The sequence below is a fragment of the Eumetopias jubatus genome, unplaced genomic scaffold (assembly GCF_037043125.1).
Source record: "Eumetopias jubatus isolate StellerSeaLion01/CBP00866 unplaced genomic scaffold, mEumJub1_p1.0 scaffold_1, whole genome shotgun sequence".
Lineage (NCBI taxonomy): Eukaryota > Metazoa > Chordata > Mammalia > Carnivora > Otariidae > Eumetopias > Eumetopias jubatus.
In genome coordinates this window covers 207,291,198-207,309,993 of record NW_028274807.1, presented here as the reverse complement: position 1 = coordinate 207,309,993, position 18,796 = coordinate 207,291,198, and the positions used below count along the sequence as shown (strand labels likewise).

Genomic DNA, 18,796 nt, shown 5'->3' with positions numbered 1-18,796 from the left:
AACCACCTGTCACCATCTGAAATGATACATATTTTGAAGATTTCATTTATTTATTTGACGGAGAGAGAGAGAGCGAGCAGAGGGAGAGGGAGAGGGAAAGAGAGAGAATCCCAAGCAGACTCCATGCTCAGCATAACAGGGTGCAGAGCTTGATTCCACAACCCTGAGATCATGACCTGAGCCAAAACCGAGTCAGACACAAAACCAACTGAACCACCCAAATGTTCCCATCTGAAATGATACTCAATTTTATTATTTTATTATTAGCTCCATCATTGAATTTTAGGGACATTTGTTCTTTAACACCCTATACTCCTTGCCTAAACAATGCCTAAAACATGGTCAGCACTTCATTTATATCCTTTAAAATTGGAGGGCTATCTCATTAACTGTGGAATACATGACCCATTAGGGGGAAAAAGTATTAGAGGAAAAATTGAATAACTAAGATGACATGGGGATCCCCTACAGGATACCATACCCATAAACAAAATATTAAAATAAATTTCTGGACTGCAAAATATAAAATGTACCATTTCAAATCTGTGAGTAATGCACGATTGTATGAAAATCAGTCATGCTATTTCCCTCTTTCCTGGAAGTCACCTCCACTACATGGAACCAGGCAATGATACACAAATTTCAGAATTTCTTCTTCTGGGATTTTCAGAGAGAACAGAACTGCAACCCCTCGTATTTGGGTTTTTTTCTCTCCATGTACCTGATCACTGTGTTTGGGAACCTGCTCATCATCCTGACCATTGGTTCTGACTCCGCCCTCCACACCCCCATGTACTTCTTCCTCGCCAACCTGTCCTTTGTAGACATCTGCTTCACTTCTACCACCATCCCCAAGATGCTGTGGAACATCCAGACTCAGAGCAAAGCGATCACCTATGCAGGCTGCACCACACAGATGTACTTTTTCACACTCTTTGCTGTGTTGGATGTCTTTCTCCTGAGTGTGATGACCTATGACGTTTGTGGCAATCTGTCATCTCCTGGACTACACAGTCATCATGAACCCCCAGCTCTGTGGACTGCTGGTTTTGGTGTCCTGGATCATGTCTATCCTGAATTCCTTGTTACAAAGTATAATGATGCTGTGGCTGTACTTTTGCGCACACTTCCAAATCCCCCACTTTTTCTGTGAACTCAGTGAGATGGTCCAACTTGCCTGTTCTGACACCTTTCTTAATAATGTGGTGATGTATTTTGCAGCTGTCTTGCTGGGTATGGCACTTTTGCTGGGATCCTTCACTCTTACTCTAAGATTGTTTCCTCCATACATGGAATCTCATCAGCTCAGGGCAAGTATAAAGCATTCTCCACCTGTGCGTCTCACCCCTCCATTGTCTCCTTATTTTATTGTGCAATCCTAGGAGTGTACCTTAGCTCTGCTGCTCCCCAGAGCTCCCACTCAAGTGCAGTAGCCTCGGTGATGTACACGGTGGTGACGCCCATGCTGAACCCCTCCATCTACAGCCTGGGGAACAAAGACATAAAACGGGCTCTGAAAAGAATCGTTGGGGTTCCAGTAATTTAAGGGTCCGTGGTCTTGGGGTTGAAGAAGTGCCCATGATTGCAGGGCTCACAGCCTCAGAGGCAGAAACTGCTATTCTTCTATCAGACTGAGGAAGTAAAATCTGCTCCTTCTATTTATTTCCTAGAATTTTCATTTGTTTGAATTCAACGTCTCCATACATTTAAGTACTTACTTTATTAAGCTTCTGCTCTGTTTGATATACAAACAGTTTCCCCTTTCTCCATTTTCATATGTTCCTAATGTTTTCCTCAACCTTGGATCACAAATGCCTAGAAATCTCTGTGTCTTACATGGGGCAAGTTGGATTTCTTAAAAATAATTTCGTTTCAAAGAACTTACATCCTGCTAAGTAAATTTTCCCTAGCTTTCCTAAAATAATAATCATGGGTTGTATATTCTTGTGGAAAAAGAACTATACTTGGTCACTAAGACCTTTACATAATTTTATGGTAAATAAAAATATAACACTGAAGTTTCTACCTAGAGTCTGCAAATCTTTTTACATCACACCTTCACTCATCTTCCTGATAATGTGGTCTATAATCTTGTTCTGTTTAAGTCTCAGGCTCCTGCCAGGGATGCTCAGGCTAGGAAAGCCCGGGCACTCCCCTGCACCCCTGTGCTTGTGGACATTCCCACAGATGCTTCCCGGACCAGAGCCTCTGCACCAGCCCATGTGTTCTTCTTGTGATTGCAAGACATGCCTCAGCAACACCCATCAGAGAACTCTAACAAAACCAGGTTCATTCCTCACAGGTCCTGGAGGGCACCTGGGATGCCCAAAGGCCATTTGGAGAGGTCTCAGAGGGGGAGAGAGGCATTGAGCGAGAGAGAGAGAGAGAGAGAGAATGATCTGTCCTCAGTGGGGTCCATGGGGGGGATGTTTAGGGGCTTGTGGGCTCATTTTTTTGTTGGTGAATTTAAAACACGGGTGGAGTTGGAGGATGGGTAAACTCGGTGGAGGAGAGTGGAAATGGAGATATGCGATGAATAAAGTCGTGGGAATGGGAAGGCACAGCATATGAATACAGTCAATGATATTATAATAGTGATGTAAGGGGACAGAGGACAGCTACACTTGGGGTGAACACAGCAAAACTTACAGAGACAATGAATCACTATGTTGTACATCTGAATCTGATGTAACATTGTGTGTCTATATACTCAAATAAAAAATCAAAGAGAATATAATAAAATATTTTCCTACAATGTTTAAAAATAACAACAAAACCATGCAAAGAGCACACTACTAGAATTTGGCACAGAAAGGGAAAAGCAGGCTCACTCCTGATAGTTATCTAGATTACCAGGGCTTTCTAAATCGGTACTTTGTGGGTGGGGTGGCCTGGGTGATTATTTAGTAATTGTGTCATACATACAACTGGCCATAGGTTAATTTGAATGGCTGTCTTTGAAATGGATGCTTCAGAAATCAAAAGCTTAATGTCAGGCCCTTACTCTACAAATGTGCTCCTGTGTTTCCTGACTGGTCTCCTGGTTTTATTCTGTGATTCAGCTCAGTGTCCGGAAAGCCCACCATAGCCCCTGGCCAGCACTGATTAGCATGTATATCTCTCCCAGTGGAATCCACATGGAAAGACAAATTTGAATAAATAGATTGATCTAATATATTCTTAGCATCAGAGACGACCATAAATATGAGGAAGCAAAATTTCATTACGCTCATTTTCTTACTGTGCAAAGTATTTCTTTTTCATGCCGTGAATGTGTTTATGGAAATATTGAGCATTGGTGTCCACAACTGAGGGGGTTTATTCCTTGAGGTGAAGGGTCAGTTAGTGTCATATATGTTTATTACTGAATTATCTTGTTTCTAATTGAAAACTTCCAATGCTACCTGCTAATATGACTCTTCCTATTGTCACACGAATGAGTCCCCTTTCCAAATATTTGTCACAAATGCCAAGGGATGGCGAATCAACACTATCAGCATCATCCATTTCATACCTCCTTCCTGCTCAGAAATCTCTTCCCCCTGCATGATCAGAGGACGCTTCACAGGAGAGCTGGATGTCCTGCCAGTCGTGTGGTTCAGCGTCGCCAGTTCTGTACAAACGTGTATGTCCTTCAAACTCTCCCAGTGACTCAGAAGGAAGCCCACATATAGTCACTTGTTCACAAAGTCATCGATAACAACCTTGAATAATAGAATGATCATGACTGTTCTCCTCATTTATCAGATCATGTGCCACAAATAAATAGCAGCACATGTTCTAATTGCTTCATGTCTGTTCACTTGGATTACTGTGTCAGTCAGCTCTTGCTGTATAACAGGCTGTTCTTGTCAAGTGGAATATCATAATACCTTTATAATCAACTGGAATTTTATGTTGGGGAGTGTTTCTGATCTCTCTGCTGGGTCCTCATGAGTCTAGAGTCAGGTGTGAATCTCTACATAGTTTTTTTCTAAGTGTGAACCATGGTGTTGTGTATGGTTGGAGTGCTCTTCAGACTCAGCCACTTTATTGGCTCTTATTATTACATTTCCATATGTAGGTTAATCTTCTATTTATAGATAAAAATTAGTTTATCTGTGGAGTACTTAAATTTAATTCCATTGTTCGTATATCCATATTAACACTTGGCTTTCTTCCCCATTTGAAGGGCTATCTCCCACCCCTCTTAAGTGAGAATCAGCTACATGTGCTCTAGATCCTACCCGTAGCCATGCACCATTAGATTTTTTTTTCTACTGAATAAGTCACTGGAGTATAATTATACACAATAATCTGTATACGTAAAGGGTACACTTTGTGAATTAAAGGAGCTACACAAAAATGAAGAGTATATAGTGCAAGTTTCTATTTGTGTATAACTTAAGACTGTCACATAAGTTTTAACTGCTTTGTTAGGTAATTTTTTTTTTTTTTAAGTAGGCTCCACACCCAGCATAGAGCCCAATGTGGGGCTTGAACTCACAATAATGACATCACTATCTGAGCTGAGATCAAGAGTTAGATACTTAACTGACTGAGCTATCCAGATGCCCCACTGCTTTATTAGGTAATTTCTAAAAATTTAAGTATCCTGAGCCTTAGTCTCTCAATTTCTGAAGGCAGTGTTGCATACTGAACATCACTCAGTGTGGATATTGTGAGGATGAATGACATGTGTGGAATTTCCTTTTTTAGTTCAAAGAAAATATTTCAGGGTAAAAGTTGTAATTGTGTATATGTGTGTTTGTATACACTTTCTTTCACATCAGCTCACTCACATAGGTACACACACATTTATGATTTCATCACTTATGTTGAAAGGAAACTATAGGAAGTTGGAAAGGGTACCATGAAGAGAATGAACCACATGAAATAAAAGGATGCAGAAATACAGACAGAGATTTAAATTACAATGAGTGACCTTAATTTTGATCCTGGAGTTCCTTTCCTATGTCACTGCCTCAAAGTCCTCAGAGTCAGACCACAGGCACATTCATGCCATGAGAAATTCACTGTACCAGCTGATGGGGCAGAATATAACCAAATCAAATTAAAATTTCCTTTCTACCCGCTGTGGGTTTCAACTCAAAATGCCCATTCCCAAGAGAAGCTGATGAATGAATTGAGAAGACTACACTCAGTTTCCTCATACAATTTTAGTGACTCTGTCCATATGAGATTCCTCCCGCTGCTGTAAAATATCCCCACACTAGTTCCTTAAAACAAACACGCACATGCTCTTACAGTTCGGGAGTCAGAAGCTTGGAAGGAGTCTCATCAGGCTAACAGCAAGATGTCTGCTGTCTGAGTTCCTTCTAGAGGCTCAAGGGAGAATGTGTGTCCTTTCCAATTCCAGTTTCTCTTGCTGGCCACCTGCATTCCTCGCTCATGGATCTTCCTCCACCTTCAGAGCCGGCAGGGCAGCATTTTCAACGTCTCTCTGACACCAACTCTTCTGTCTCCCTTGTCGACATTTGGAGGACTGTTGTGATTACCTTCGCCCCACCTGGACAATCATAAGTAATCTCTTTATCTTAATGGCAGCTGATTAGCAACCCTGTTCAATCTGCTACCTTACTTTCCTTGTGCTCTAGAAAAACAACATTTTTGTAAGTACTGATTAGGATGTGGACATACTTAGGAGGCCCTTATTCTGTCTTCTGAAAAGTCTTTACACAACGGATGAATCATTGAACACTACATCAAAAACTAATGAGGTACTATATATTGGTTAATTGAACATAACAATAAAAAATTAATTAATTAATCCATAAAGCCTTTTTAAAAAATGATTTAAATTCAATTAACATATAATGTATTATTGGTTTCAGAGGTAGAGGTCAGTGATTCATCAATCTCATATAATACCAAGTGCTCATCACATCACATGCCCTCCTTAATGTCCATCCCCCAGTTACCCCATCTCCCCACCCTTCTCCCCTCCAGCAACCCTCAGTTTGTTTCCTAGCTTAAGAGTCTCTTAGGGTTTGTCTCCATGACTTCGTCTTGTTTAATTTTTTCCTCTTGTCCCCTATGATCCTGTTTTGTTTCTCAAATTCCACGTATTAGCCAGATCAGATGATAATTGTCTTTCTCTGATTGGCCTATTTCCCTTAGAATAACACACTCTAGATCCATCATTGGAAATGGCAAGATTTCATTTTTTTTGATGACTGAAATATTCCATTGTATATATATACCACATCTTCTTTATCCATTCATCTGTTGAAGGACATCTCAGCTCTTTCCATAGTTTGGCTGTTGTGGACATTGCTGCTATAAACATTGGGGAGCAGATGCCCCTTCAGATCACTGCATCTGTATCTTTGGGGTAAATACCCAGTAGTGCAATTGTGGGGTCATTGGGTAGCTCTACTTTTAACTTCTTGAGGAACCTTCATACTGTTTTCCAGAGTGGTTGCACCAGCTTGCATTCTCACCAACAGTGTAGGAGGGTTCTCCTTTCTCTGAATCCTCGCCAACATCTGTTGTTTCCAGACTTGTTAATTTTAGCCATTCTGACCAGTGTGAGGTGGTAGCTCATTGTGGTTTTTATTTGTATTTCCCTGATGCCAAGTGATGTGGAGTACTTTTTCATGTGTCTGTTGGCCATTTGGACGTCTTCTTTGGAAAAATGTCCGTTCATGTCTTCTGCCCATTTCTTGATTAGATTACTTATTCTTTGGGTGTTGAGTTTGATAAGTTCTTTATAAGTTATAAGTCTGGGTACTATTCTCCAAAATCTATAAAAAGTCTTTTTCAGGTGTACCACATAGTGATTTGACAAATTTATACAGTATGCTCTGCTCACCATAAGTGTAGATACCATCTGTCCCCATACAACACTATTACAATGTATTGACTGTATTCCTTATGCTGTGACTTTTATTCCTGTGACTTATTCGTTTCATAACTGGAAACCTGTATGTCTCACTATTGTACTCCAAAATTAATGTAACCTTGTGTGTCAACTCTACTAAAAACTATTATAAAATATAAATATATTTAAAAAAACAAAAAAAGCAAGTATACTATTTTGTGTCACTCAAGGGCCTGTATATAAAAGAAACAAACAGAATTTACACAGCCTCTAGAATGAATGAATACCCTATTCCTTCAAAATTACATGCAATGACAATTTTTGGTGCAGAAGACCTAAAACTACCTACACCTAAATCTAATACATGATCACAGGCTTGCTAATCAAACAGTGGTCCACAGACCAGGACCCTAACATCAACATCACCTGGGAGCTCCCTAGAATTGCAGAATCTCTGGGGCACCCAGACCTGTGATCAGATACTGCACATGTAGTGGGATCCATGTGGATTTAGGGACATCTTGTAGACAATTTGAAGTTAAAGAAGTGCTGGTCTAGGAAAGATTTTCTCACTGGTTCCCTTTGACATTTGGGACAGCGTAATTCTATTTTTGGAGGCTCTTTTCTTGTGGATGTAGGTGTTCAGAGCATGAGACATTACCAGACATCCTGAGGCAAAAATTCATTTCTGGTTGAGAACCCCTGCCCCAGAGCTTGAGAACTAGAAGCATTCTGAGATAATCACACTCAAGGCCCAACACATACTTGAATATGAACTTGGGCCAGATCACTAGATGCCACCAAGCACCATTCTTGCATGGAGAATGGAGATGAGAAATGTACTTCTTCGGGGATAGCACATTTGCAAAAATAAAATCAAACAATCCCAATAAGGTGCTCAGTATAGGTGATAGCACATACAAAAAGCTAAGTATATCACCTATAATTAACAAATGTTTTGTAATGAAGGACTAAATGACAGCTCTAAATTTGTGATAAGGTAAGAAATTCTTAACTGTAACAGCAAAATACCTTTTTTTTTTCCCCCCCGTAAGTACGCTTCACACCCAGCTTGGAGCCCATCATGGGGCTTGAACTCAGGACGCTGAGATGTTTAACCCATTGAGTCACCCAGGTGCCCCTTGTAATGGCAAAACTGTCTTGATGTTGAAGTGTGTAGTGCCCAACGTTTATTATCTAGAATCTGAAAGAAATTGAAAAAGACACAAAAAAGATGGAAAAACATTCCATGCTCATGGATTGGAAGAATAAACATTGCTAAAATGTCTATGCTGCCCAAAGCAATCTATACTTTCAATGCCATCCTGATCAAAATACCAATGGCATTTTTCAAAGAGCTGGAACAAACAATCCTAACATTTGTATGGAACCAGAAAAGACCCTGAATCATCAAGGAAATGTTGAAAAAGAAAAACAAAGCTGCATCAAAATCCTAGAGAACACAGGCAGTAACCTCTTTGACATCGGACACATCAACTTCTTTCAGGAGTTCTTTCAGGACACGTCTCCAAAGGCAAGGGAAACAAAAGCAAAAATGAACTTTTGGGACTTCCTCAAGATAAAGAACTTCTACACAGCAAAGCAAACAGTCAACAAAACAAAGAAACAGCCCATGGAATGGGAAAAGATATTTACAAATGACACTACAGATAAAGGGTTGGTATCCAAGATCGCTAAAGAACTTCTCAAACTCAACACCCAAAGAACAAATGATCCAATCAAGAAATGGGCAGAAGACATGAACAGACACTTCTCCAAAGAAGACATACAAATGGCTAACAGACACATGAAAAAATGTTCATTGTCGTTAACCATCAGGGAAATTTCAAATCAAAACCACATTGAGGTAGCACCTTACACCAGTTAGAATGGCAAAAATTGACAAGGCAAGAAACAACAAATGTTGGAGAGGTTGTGGAGAAAGGGGAACCCTCTTACCTTGTTGGTGGGAATGCAAGTTGGTACAGCCACTTTGGAAAACAGTGTGGAGCTGCCTCAAAAAATTAAAAATAGAGCTACCCTATGATCCAGCAATTGCACTCCTGGGTATCTACCCCAAAGACACAGATGTAGCAAAAAGAAGGGCCATATACACCCCAATGTTCATAGCAGCAATGTCCGCAATAGCCAAACTGTGGAAGGAGCCGAGATGCCCTTCAATAGATGAATGGATAAAGAAGATGTGGTCCATATAGACAATGGAATATTACTCAACCAGCAGAAAGGAAGAATACCCAACTTTTGCATCAACATAGATGGGACTGGAGGGGATTATGCTAAGTGAAATATGGAGGCTGGCAGCAAGTACACAATTCCTGTCAAAACCAGCTAGATCCTGTATTTCCCTATAAAACTCCAGCCCCTTCCTCCTGGCTGGGCTTGCAGGTTTTTGAAGGGCCTAGCCTGCTGCAGCCTCCTTTGCCTGGCAGACCAATAAAGCTAGTGTTCTTTATCCCAAACTCTGCCTTCCCATTACACTTTGGCTCTGAAACTCGGGGGTCAGTTTTCAACAACAAACCAGCTTCGCTGCCTTATTGAAAAGAAAAATAGACCCTGTCAGGATACAGCAGGGCTGGGTCCCTACCACATGACAATGCTTCAAAGATAAAGAGACCTAATCTGGGCAGGTTACTCGGTCATAGACTTGGAGAAAATGTTAACTTTGCGCTGGGATAAGATGCTGGGAGATTCACACATCAGGAAGGGCGCAAGTTCAGAGAAAGGGAGTAAAAGAAAACAACTGGAATTTAAATAAAAACTTAAAAAAAATTGGATTCACTACTTCTAAACAGGTCTCTTGGGAACAGAGATTCATTACAGAAATTTCTTTATGTGCAAAGCAGTTTTCCACTTGGGATCCAGGCTGGAATCACAAGAGGGAAGTGTGTCTAGTGAGCAGACACAGGGAGTTGTAAATACCTCCTCATCTCCAGTCTGTCAGCCCGGGCAACCTTGGACGGGAAGGGCCATGCTTCTTGTCTGCTTGTTCCGAGTCCTAATTCTGGCTGGAGGCCAATGCTTCACTCCTTCCTGCTGCCTTGGCTGAGGACAGAGCTTTAGTCTCTATCATCTGCTGTCCAGGGAGAAATTCAGACTTCCACAAGGTGACCTTCCTGTCACACACAACAGCCAGGTGAGTCCAGCACCCCAGTGGACCATGGATGACAGTGTCAGAGAGAATGGAAGCCAAGAACACTGACCCCTCATCACCTGAGAGCCAATACAACTTAGCCTAGAGGAATAGATCCCTGTGTTTGTTTGCTTGATGTCAATTTCACAGAGTGACTGCTACACGTTTGAAGGTCTTTCATATTCTTTGTTATTAAATTACTATTATAGCAATGCTAGAGAAAGTATGTTATTAAATTCAATGTATGGTTCTAACCGGATGTTATTTTTATTAAATATTATTATTAAATATTTTATTATTTTATTAAATATTATTATTAAACTGCTGTTATAACAACGCTAGAAAAAGTATGTTGAGACACTCAATGTGTGATTCTAATTGGGTGTGATTTTGTCCCCTGGGGGGGTCATTGATCACTGTCTGGAGCCAGCTTTGCCTGTCACACTGGAGAGGGGTGCGTGGAGGACAGGAATGTCTAAACACCCTACAATATACAGGATACACCCCACCCCAGGGCAGGATCTGGCCAGAATGTCCATGTGCAGAGACAGAGAAACCCTGAGTTAAAGAATATCAGTATTTGGAACCCAGCTGCCTTCAGGTTCTGCCTTCAACCTTGTAACACTTACTTTCCTGCCAGTAAATTCAGAGTAACCCCTTGGCCACCAGCTTAAAAGTTCCAACCACAATTTAAGTCTGTTTCCCAGGCTACGGGGTGATAGAATGTTTCTTGTTGTTTTCTTAAACTATCCCTCAATTTCAGCAAACTTCAGATATTTGATGACCATTCTGATTGGCCTTTATTATTATATGCCCATATGTTATTCTCTTTTTCTCTTTATTTTTAAAACATTATCAGCATTTCAAATGATACCGTCAGATCATTGTTTCTCAGTTGATGTTTGGAACATATTTTGACCATAAAAATTTTAAATTTAATTTAAATACCTTCTTTCTTCTGAGTTTCTTGGTTTATTCTTGGTTTATCTTAAATAAACCAAGGTTGTCCACCTTTAAATTTTATATGTAATTTCCTTTTTTTAAAGATTTTATTTATTTGAGAGAAAGAGAGAAACAGAGAGAGCAGGGGGAGGGGCAGGAGGAGGGAGAGAGAGAAGCAGACCCTCTCTGAGCAGGGAGCCAGACGTGGGGCTCAATCCCAGGACCCTGAGATCATGACCCAAGCCAAAGGCAGACACTTAACAGACTGAGCCACCCAGGCACCCAATATGTAGTTTTCTTGATGTTTTAATATAACGTATGGTTACACTTACACTGAGGTCATAATCCCTCTGGTTCTTTGTAAGATTTAAGGAAGGGGATTGATTTTATATTCTTCAAGACATATATCCCTTTAGGCCAGCATTTATTTAGCAATTCAAACTTTCCCCACCGAAATGAAATACAACCTTGCCATCTGGTAAATATCCTTATACACTGAGACCTAATTCCTGACTCATTTAACAAATAAAATCTGAGCATTCTAGGAACATTATATATTACATTCTTTTGTGTGTAGGCCTTTGACAATTTATTTTTCAGTTTATATATTTTTAATTTTTAATTTTTTTAATTTTTTTAATTTTTTTAAATTATTATGTTATGTTAGTCACCATACAATATATCATTAGTTGTTTTTTCGGTTTTTTTTTTTAGTGTTCCATGATTTATTGTTTGCATATAACACCCAGTGCTCCATGCAGTACATGCCCTCCTTAATACCCATCACCAGGCTAACCCATCCCCCCACCCCCCTCCCCTCTAGAACCCTGTTTGTTTCCCAGAGTCCATAGTCTCTCATGGTTCATCTCTCCCTCCGATTCCCCCCTTCATTTTTCCCTTCCTTCTCCTAATGTCCTCCCTGCTCTTCCTTATGTTCCACAAATAAGTGAAACCATAGGGTAATTGACTTTCTCTGCTTGGCTTATTTCACTTAGCATCATCTCCTCCAGTCCCATCCATGTTGATGTAAAAGTTGGGTATTCATCCTTTTTGATGGCTGAGTCATATTCCATTGTATATATGGACCACATCTTCTTTATCCATTCATCTGCTGAAGGGCATCTCGGCTCTTTCCACAGTTGGGCTATTGCGGACATTGCTGCTATGAACATTGGGGTGCATATGGCCCTTCTTTTCACTACATCTTTTCATTACGTCTTTGGGGTAAATATCTAGTAGTGCAATTGCTGTGTCATAAGATAGATCTATTTTTAACTTTTTGAGGAACCTCCACATTGTTTTCCAAAGTGGCTGTACCAACTTGCATTCCCACCAACAGGGTAAGAGGGTTCCACTTTCTCCACAACCTCTCCAACATTTGTTGTTTCTTGCCTTGTCAATTTTTGCCATTCTAACTGGTGTAAGGTGTTATCTCAATGAGGTTTTGATTGGAATTTCCCTGATGACTAAAGATGATGAACACTTTTTCATGTGTCTGTTAGTCATTTGTATGTCTTCTTTGGAGAAGTGTCTGTTCATGTCTTCTGCTGATTTACTGACTTGATTATTTGTTTTTTGGGTGTTGAGTTTGAGAAGTTCTTTATATATCTTGGAAATCAATGCTTTGTCTGTAGTGTCATTTGCAAATATCTTCTCCCATTCTGTGGGTTGCCTTTTTGTTTTGTTGACTGTTTCCTTTGCTGTGCAAAAGCTTTTTATCTTGAAGTCCCAAAAGTTAACTTTTGCTTTTGTTTCTCTTGCCTTTGGAGATGTATCTTGAAAGACATTGCTGTGGCTGATGTCAAAGAGGTTACTGCCTGTGCTCTCCTCTAGGATTTTGATGGATTCCTGTCTCACATTGAGGTCTTTCATCCATTTAGAGTTTATCTTTGTGTATGGTGTTAGAGAATGGTTGAGTTTCATTCTTCTGTATAGAGTTGGCCTTTGACAACTTAATTATTAACCCATATTGATATCATTAGTGATTGCTATTTCACATCCTATTTCATTTAGCTTTTATTTTTCATATAATTTTGCCTAGGACACTTGTTTTGAAGCTACTCCTTTTAACCTGGTGTCAGTATACCTTCAGTTTTTTATTCCATAGCACTTCATCTTCTTAGATCTTTTATATTAAAACCATATATTCACATACCTTGTGACAAAAACAAAAACAAAGAAGGTGAAGTCCTTTCTCTTTTGCATGTTGCAGTATAGAATTGAAGACAGAGTACAGCAATATAAATGTATGGATGACATAAGGCTCTCAACCATAATCATATGAAGCAAATTGTTTGGTATAAAGATAGACTGTCATAAATCAGCAGGATATATAGAGCATGGTCTGGGTGTACATTTGCACGTTGGATGCAATCCAGAATGAGGATTAGAGTGTGCCTGTCAGGTTTGGCAAGGGAGATCAGTATCCAAAGCCCAAGATCAATGAAAGGATGCCACATAATAAAGGGAGAAAGGGGTTAACCTCATTCCCTAACAGACCACATTAGAAATGAATTGGCCAAATAGTTATAGAGGAGGCCTATGAAAAATACATCTTCTATGCTTGATATTTCAAACGCCCACCTTTAGTTTTATCACGTATACTTTCTTTGTGAAGTGTTGGTTTTCCCTTTGCTCATTTTTTTTCCCTTGGGTCTATCTTAGGTAAGATTTTTTATTTTATAAATATAACACTACTTTTGTCTTTCGGATGAGTTTAATTTGTTCTCATATTATTTTCGTTGGGCATCAGCGGATGTAATCAGGGCTGCAAAGCTGCCAAAAACAAGGGAGATTATTCTTCCTCACAGTTTCTCAGGGACACTTGGCTTATGCTTCTCCCTCATTCATTTTGTTGCCCCTTCTCCCTCACTCTTTGTCTTTCCCCTTCTTAAACAGATTCTTTTTTTTTTTAAACGTTCGTGAAATATACAGCAGAAAATGCCTATTCCAATAGAGAGCCCCAAATCTATTTGTCCATGGGAGGAGTAAGAATTGGCCTTTCTGGAAGCCATTTCTGCATTTTGTAGGGGAATGACCACTGATCTGGCATATTTGGGTTGGATACATTCCTAGCATCACCAGGATGGCAGGGGCTCAGAAACCCAGGAGGCCATGATGTCCTGCATGTGTGTGACCTGTAGTGTGTGAGCAGCCCCCACAACAGGGTGCCAGGGCTCATAAATCCCAAGGTGACACAACACAGGGGCCTGAAATCAATCAAGAGAGGCCACTAAGAAGGGGATCTTGTTCAATTCATGGGATGCCTCTGCAACACGATGAATACAGTGGGAGAGGCAGTGTGCACAAGGAAGTCCCTGTGCCTTGAAGGTTCAGAGGTAGCAGAGAGGCCACTTCCCTCCTCAGCATGTCGGACAGCCTCTCTCCTCAGTCTCCCTCCTGTTCATCCCCCTTGCAGCACTGGCTTTGCTTCTTTGACTTGAACCTTGGAAACAAGTATCTTCCTTGGGGCCTTTGCACTGGCCATTCCCTTTGCTGGGCACACACTTCCATAGAAAAATGAAAATAGAATATTCTATTCAATCTCTGCTTTATCCCTGTTTTCCTTTTCCTGGCACCCCTCACCGTCTGCAAAGGTATGCAATTCTCTTATTTGCTTGTACATTTTTTCTCCATCACTGTAGGGACTTTTGTTCTTAAGTAGCCTATGCTCATTGCTTAGAGTGTGCCTGAAACACCATCAGCAATCAATATATATTCCTGAAATATTTGAAGAATTTCTTAGTAAAACTATAAAATATATGATTTCTTAGGAAAGAAGCTAATTAAAAAAAAATACCAGATGTGGCAGAGGAGATCCTCTAGGGGGGGCCATATCCATATAGAACTTCTTAAAAATTATTTCAGAGGACGTCCGGTTGGCTAGATCCAATGAGCATCTGACTCTTGATCTCAGCTCGGGTTTTTTGTTGTTGTTGTTGTTGTTGTTTTTTAATTTATTTGAGAGAGAGAACAAGAGAGAGAGCAAGAGCCAGGAGTGGGGGAGGGAGAAGCAGACTCCCCGCTAAGTAGGGAACCTGAAGCAGGGCTTGATCCCAGAACCCTGGGATGATGACTGGAGCTGAAGGCAGATGCTTAACTGACTGAGCCACCCAGGCGCCCTCAGCTCAGCTCTTCTCTAGGGTCCTGAGTACAAGCACCACGTTGGGCTCCATGCCCAGATGGAACCCCCTTAAAAACAAAAACAATAAACAATAAACAAAATAAAAAGTATGTCTGGACTGCAAAATATAAAATGTACCATTTCAAATCTGTGAGTAATGCAAGTTGTGTGAATATCAATCATGTTATTTCCGTCTTTTCCAGAAGTCACCTCCACCGCATGGAACCAGAAAATGATACACAAATTTCTGAATTTTTTCTTCTGGGATTTTCAGAGAAGCCACAACTGCAGCCCCTCATATTTGGGCTTTTCCTCTCCATGTACCTGATCACTGCATTTGGAAACATGCTCATCATCCTGGCCATTAGCACAGACCCCAACCTGCACACCCCCATGTACTTCTTCCTCTCCAACCTGTCCTTTGTAGACATCTGCTTCACCTCTACCACCATCCCCAAGATGCTGATGAATATACAGAAAGAGAGCAAAGTCATCACGTATGCAGGCTGCGTTACTCAGATTTATTTCCTCATACTCTTTGCTGTGCTGGACGTCTTTTTACTGAGTGTGATGGCCTATGACCGGTTTGTGGCCATCTGTCATCCCCTGCACTACAGGATCATCATGAACCCCCTGCTCTGTGGAATGCTGGTTCTGGTGTCCTGGGTCATGTGTATCCTGAATTCCTTGTTACAAAGTTTAATGATGTTGCGTCTGTCCTTCTGTACACACTTGCATATCCCCCACTTTTTTTGTGAACTCAATGAGATGATCCAAATTGCCTGTTCTGACACCTTTCTTAATAACTTGGTGATGTATTTTGCAGCTGTCCTGCTGGGTGGGGGTCCTTTTGCTGGGATCCTTTACTCTTATTCTAAGATAGTTTCCTCCATACGTAGAATATCATCAGCTCAGGGCAAGTATAAAGCATTTTCCACCTGTGCATCTCACCTCTCAGTTGTCTGTTTATTTTATTGTACAATGCTTGGTGTGTACCTTAGCTCTGCTTCTCCCCAGAGCTCCCACTCAAGTGCAGTGGTCTCTGTGATGTACACGGTGGTCACACCCATGCTGAACCCCTTCATCTACAGCCTGAGGAACAGAGACATAAAGAGGGGTCTGAAAAGAATCATTGGGGTTCCAGTGATGTGAGGGCCAATCTTCCTGGGGCTGAAGAAGTGCCCATGATTGCAGGGTTCACAGCCTCAGAGCTGGAACTGCTATTCTTTGATCAGGCTGTGGCAGTAGAATCGGTTCCTTCTATTTATTTCCTGGATTTTCCATTTGTTTTAATTCAACTGTCTTCATATATTTAAGTACTCACTTTTTAAGCCTCTATTCTTTTTTTTAAAAGACTTTATTTATTTGAGATTTAGAATGAGATAGAGAGAGAGCATGGGGGGGGAGGGTCAGAGGGAGAAGCAGACTCCCCGCTGAGCAGGGAGCCCGATGTGGGACTCGATCCCGGGACTCCAGGATCATGACCTGAGTCGAAGGCAGTCGCTTAACCAACTGAGCCACCCAGGCGCCCAAGCCTCTAATCTTTCTGATATACAGACAGTGTCCCCTTTCTCCATTTTTAAAGGCTCCCAATGTTTTCCCCAACCACAGATAACGAAAGCCTGGAAATTTCTGCATCTTACATTGTATATGTTGTATTTCTTAAAGATAATTTCATTTCAAATGACTTATGTCATGCCAAGTAAAATTTCACTAGCTTTCTTAAAATAATAATCATGAATTATATTCTTCATATGGAAGATACTACACTTGGCCACTAAGCCCCTCACATAACATTATTGTAGAGGAAAATACAAAACCCCAGTTTTCACCTTGAGTCTGTCAATCTTTTTACATCTCTACCTTCACTCCTCTTCCTGATAATGTAGACTCTAACACTGTTCCCTTAATGTCTCAGGCTCCTGACAGGGATGCTCGGGCCAGAAAAGTCTGGACACTCCCCTGCACCCCTGTGCTTGTGTATATTCCCATAGGTGCTTCCCTGACCAAAGCCTCTGCTGTGGTTACACTTGCCCTTGGGTTCTTACTGTGATTGCAAGACATGCCTCAGCAATGCCCGTCAGAGAACTCTAACAAAACCAGGTGTATTTTTCACAGGTCCTGGAGGGCACAAGGGATCCCAAAGGCTTTTTGAGAGGTTTCAGAGGGGGAGAGTGAGCTCCCCTGGGGGATCTGCCTTTATTAGGGTTCATGGCCAGAGTGGTTAGGGGTTTGTGGGTTTATCCTTTTGTAGAATTTTATATGAGTAGAAATTGGGTGCTGAAGGAAAAATCAGAGTCACTCATGTGTCTGTATGGAGGTTACCCCGGGTTTTCTGAAGAGGTACTTGATGACTGGAGCCGCCTGAGCACTTCTCTGGTTATTGTTTCCCACACCTGACAATGTGTTTATTCGCCATGGTTGTCTTTGAAATGGATGCCTCAGAAATCCAAAGCTTAATATCAGGCACTTACTCTACAAACATGCCCCTGTGTTTCCTAACCAGTCTCCTGCTTTTACTCTGTGATTCAGCTCAGTGTCCGGAATGCCCACCATAGCCCCTGGCAAGCACTGATGGGCAAACATATCTCTCCCAGTGGATTCTACATGGAAAGACAAATTTGAATAAATAGATGAACCTGGTATGTTCTTAGTGTAAGGGCGATCATAAATATGATAAAGTAAAATTTCAAAACACTCATTTTGTTACTACACAAGATATGGCTTTCTTTCTTTCTTTTTTACATCAGAGTTCATGCTGTGCATCGTTTATTGAAGCATGAAAGATTGGTGTCCGCAACTGAGGGGGTTTATTTATTCATTGAGATGAAGTGTTGGTTAGTGTCTTATATGTTTTATCACTGACTTATCTTCTCGTTTCTACTTTAAAACTTCCACTGCTACCTGCTAATATGACTCTCTCTATTGGTACAGGAAATGACTCCCTTTTTGTAATATTTGCCACAAATTCTAACGGATGGTGAATGAACACTATCAGCATCATCCATTTCATACCTCCTTCCTGCTCAGAAATCTCTTTGCCCTGCATGATCAGAGGATGTTTCACTGGAGAGCTGGATGTCCTCCCGGTCCTGTGGTTCAGGGTGCATGTCCTTCAAACGCTCCCAGTGACCCAGAAGGAAGCCCACGTGTAGTCACTTGTTCATAAAGTCATCAGAAATAAACTTGAATAACAGAATGATCACAACTGCTCTCCTTATTTTTCAGATCATGTGCCACAAATCAAAAGCAGCACATGTTCTAATTGCTTCATGTCTGTTCACTTGGATTATTGTGTCAGTCAGCTCTTGCTGTATAACAGGCTGTCCTTGTCAAATAGGATATCATACTGATGTGGGTCGCCAGGTGCAAAGGTAGAGAGAATTCTTGAGCCATTTTATGATGCAAGAATGTGTTTTTATTATAGCAAGTTTCAGGACCCATGGACAAAAAGAGCTGTGAGAATGACTGGTTATATACTTTTGAGTTTACGGAGGGAGGGGGTAGAGATAATGTAAGTTTCTAAAGAATTTGTGTATGCTGAACGTGAAGTTTACAAGACCTTAGAGGTCTGGCTATTGTCAAGATAAGCTTCCTTTTCGTCTCTAATAAAACATCAACATTAACACAGGCATGAGTTCCTGGGGGAATGTCATCCTCTGCATGTCTCAGGGATTTATCAGGGGCTGCAAGTTGTAAGGAGATTGACTTCTAGCTGCATTTCTCTTGTCTTTGTTACCTCATCAGTAATCTCTCT

At 40.9% G+C, this 18,796-nt stretch overlaps 1 protein-coding gene and 1 pseudogene across 1 annotated transcript; both read left to right on the top strand.

Annotated features, from left to right (window-relative positions):
• The first annotated feature begins 615 nt into the window (after window positions 1-615).
• LOC114203820 (olfactory receptor-like protein OLF4) lies at window positions 616-1,546 on the top strand (annotated as a pseudogene).
• Window positions 1,547-15,228: 13,682 nt separating this feature from the next.
• LOC114203674 (olfactory receptor-like protein OLF4) lies at window positions 15,229-16,191 on the top strand. Its single transcript, XM_028097013.2, has one exon. It carries the CDS (start codon window positions 15,259-15,261, stop codon window positions 16,189-16,191), a length of 933 nt encoding a protein of 310 aa, XP_027952814.2. The 5' UTR covers window positions 15,229-15,258.
• The last annotated feature ends 2,605 nt before the right edge of the window (window positions 16,192-18,796 follow it).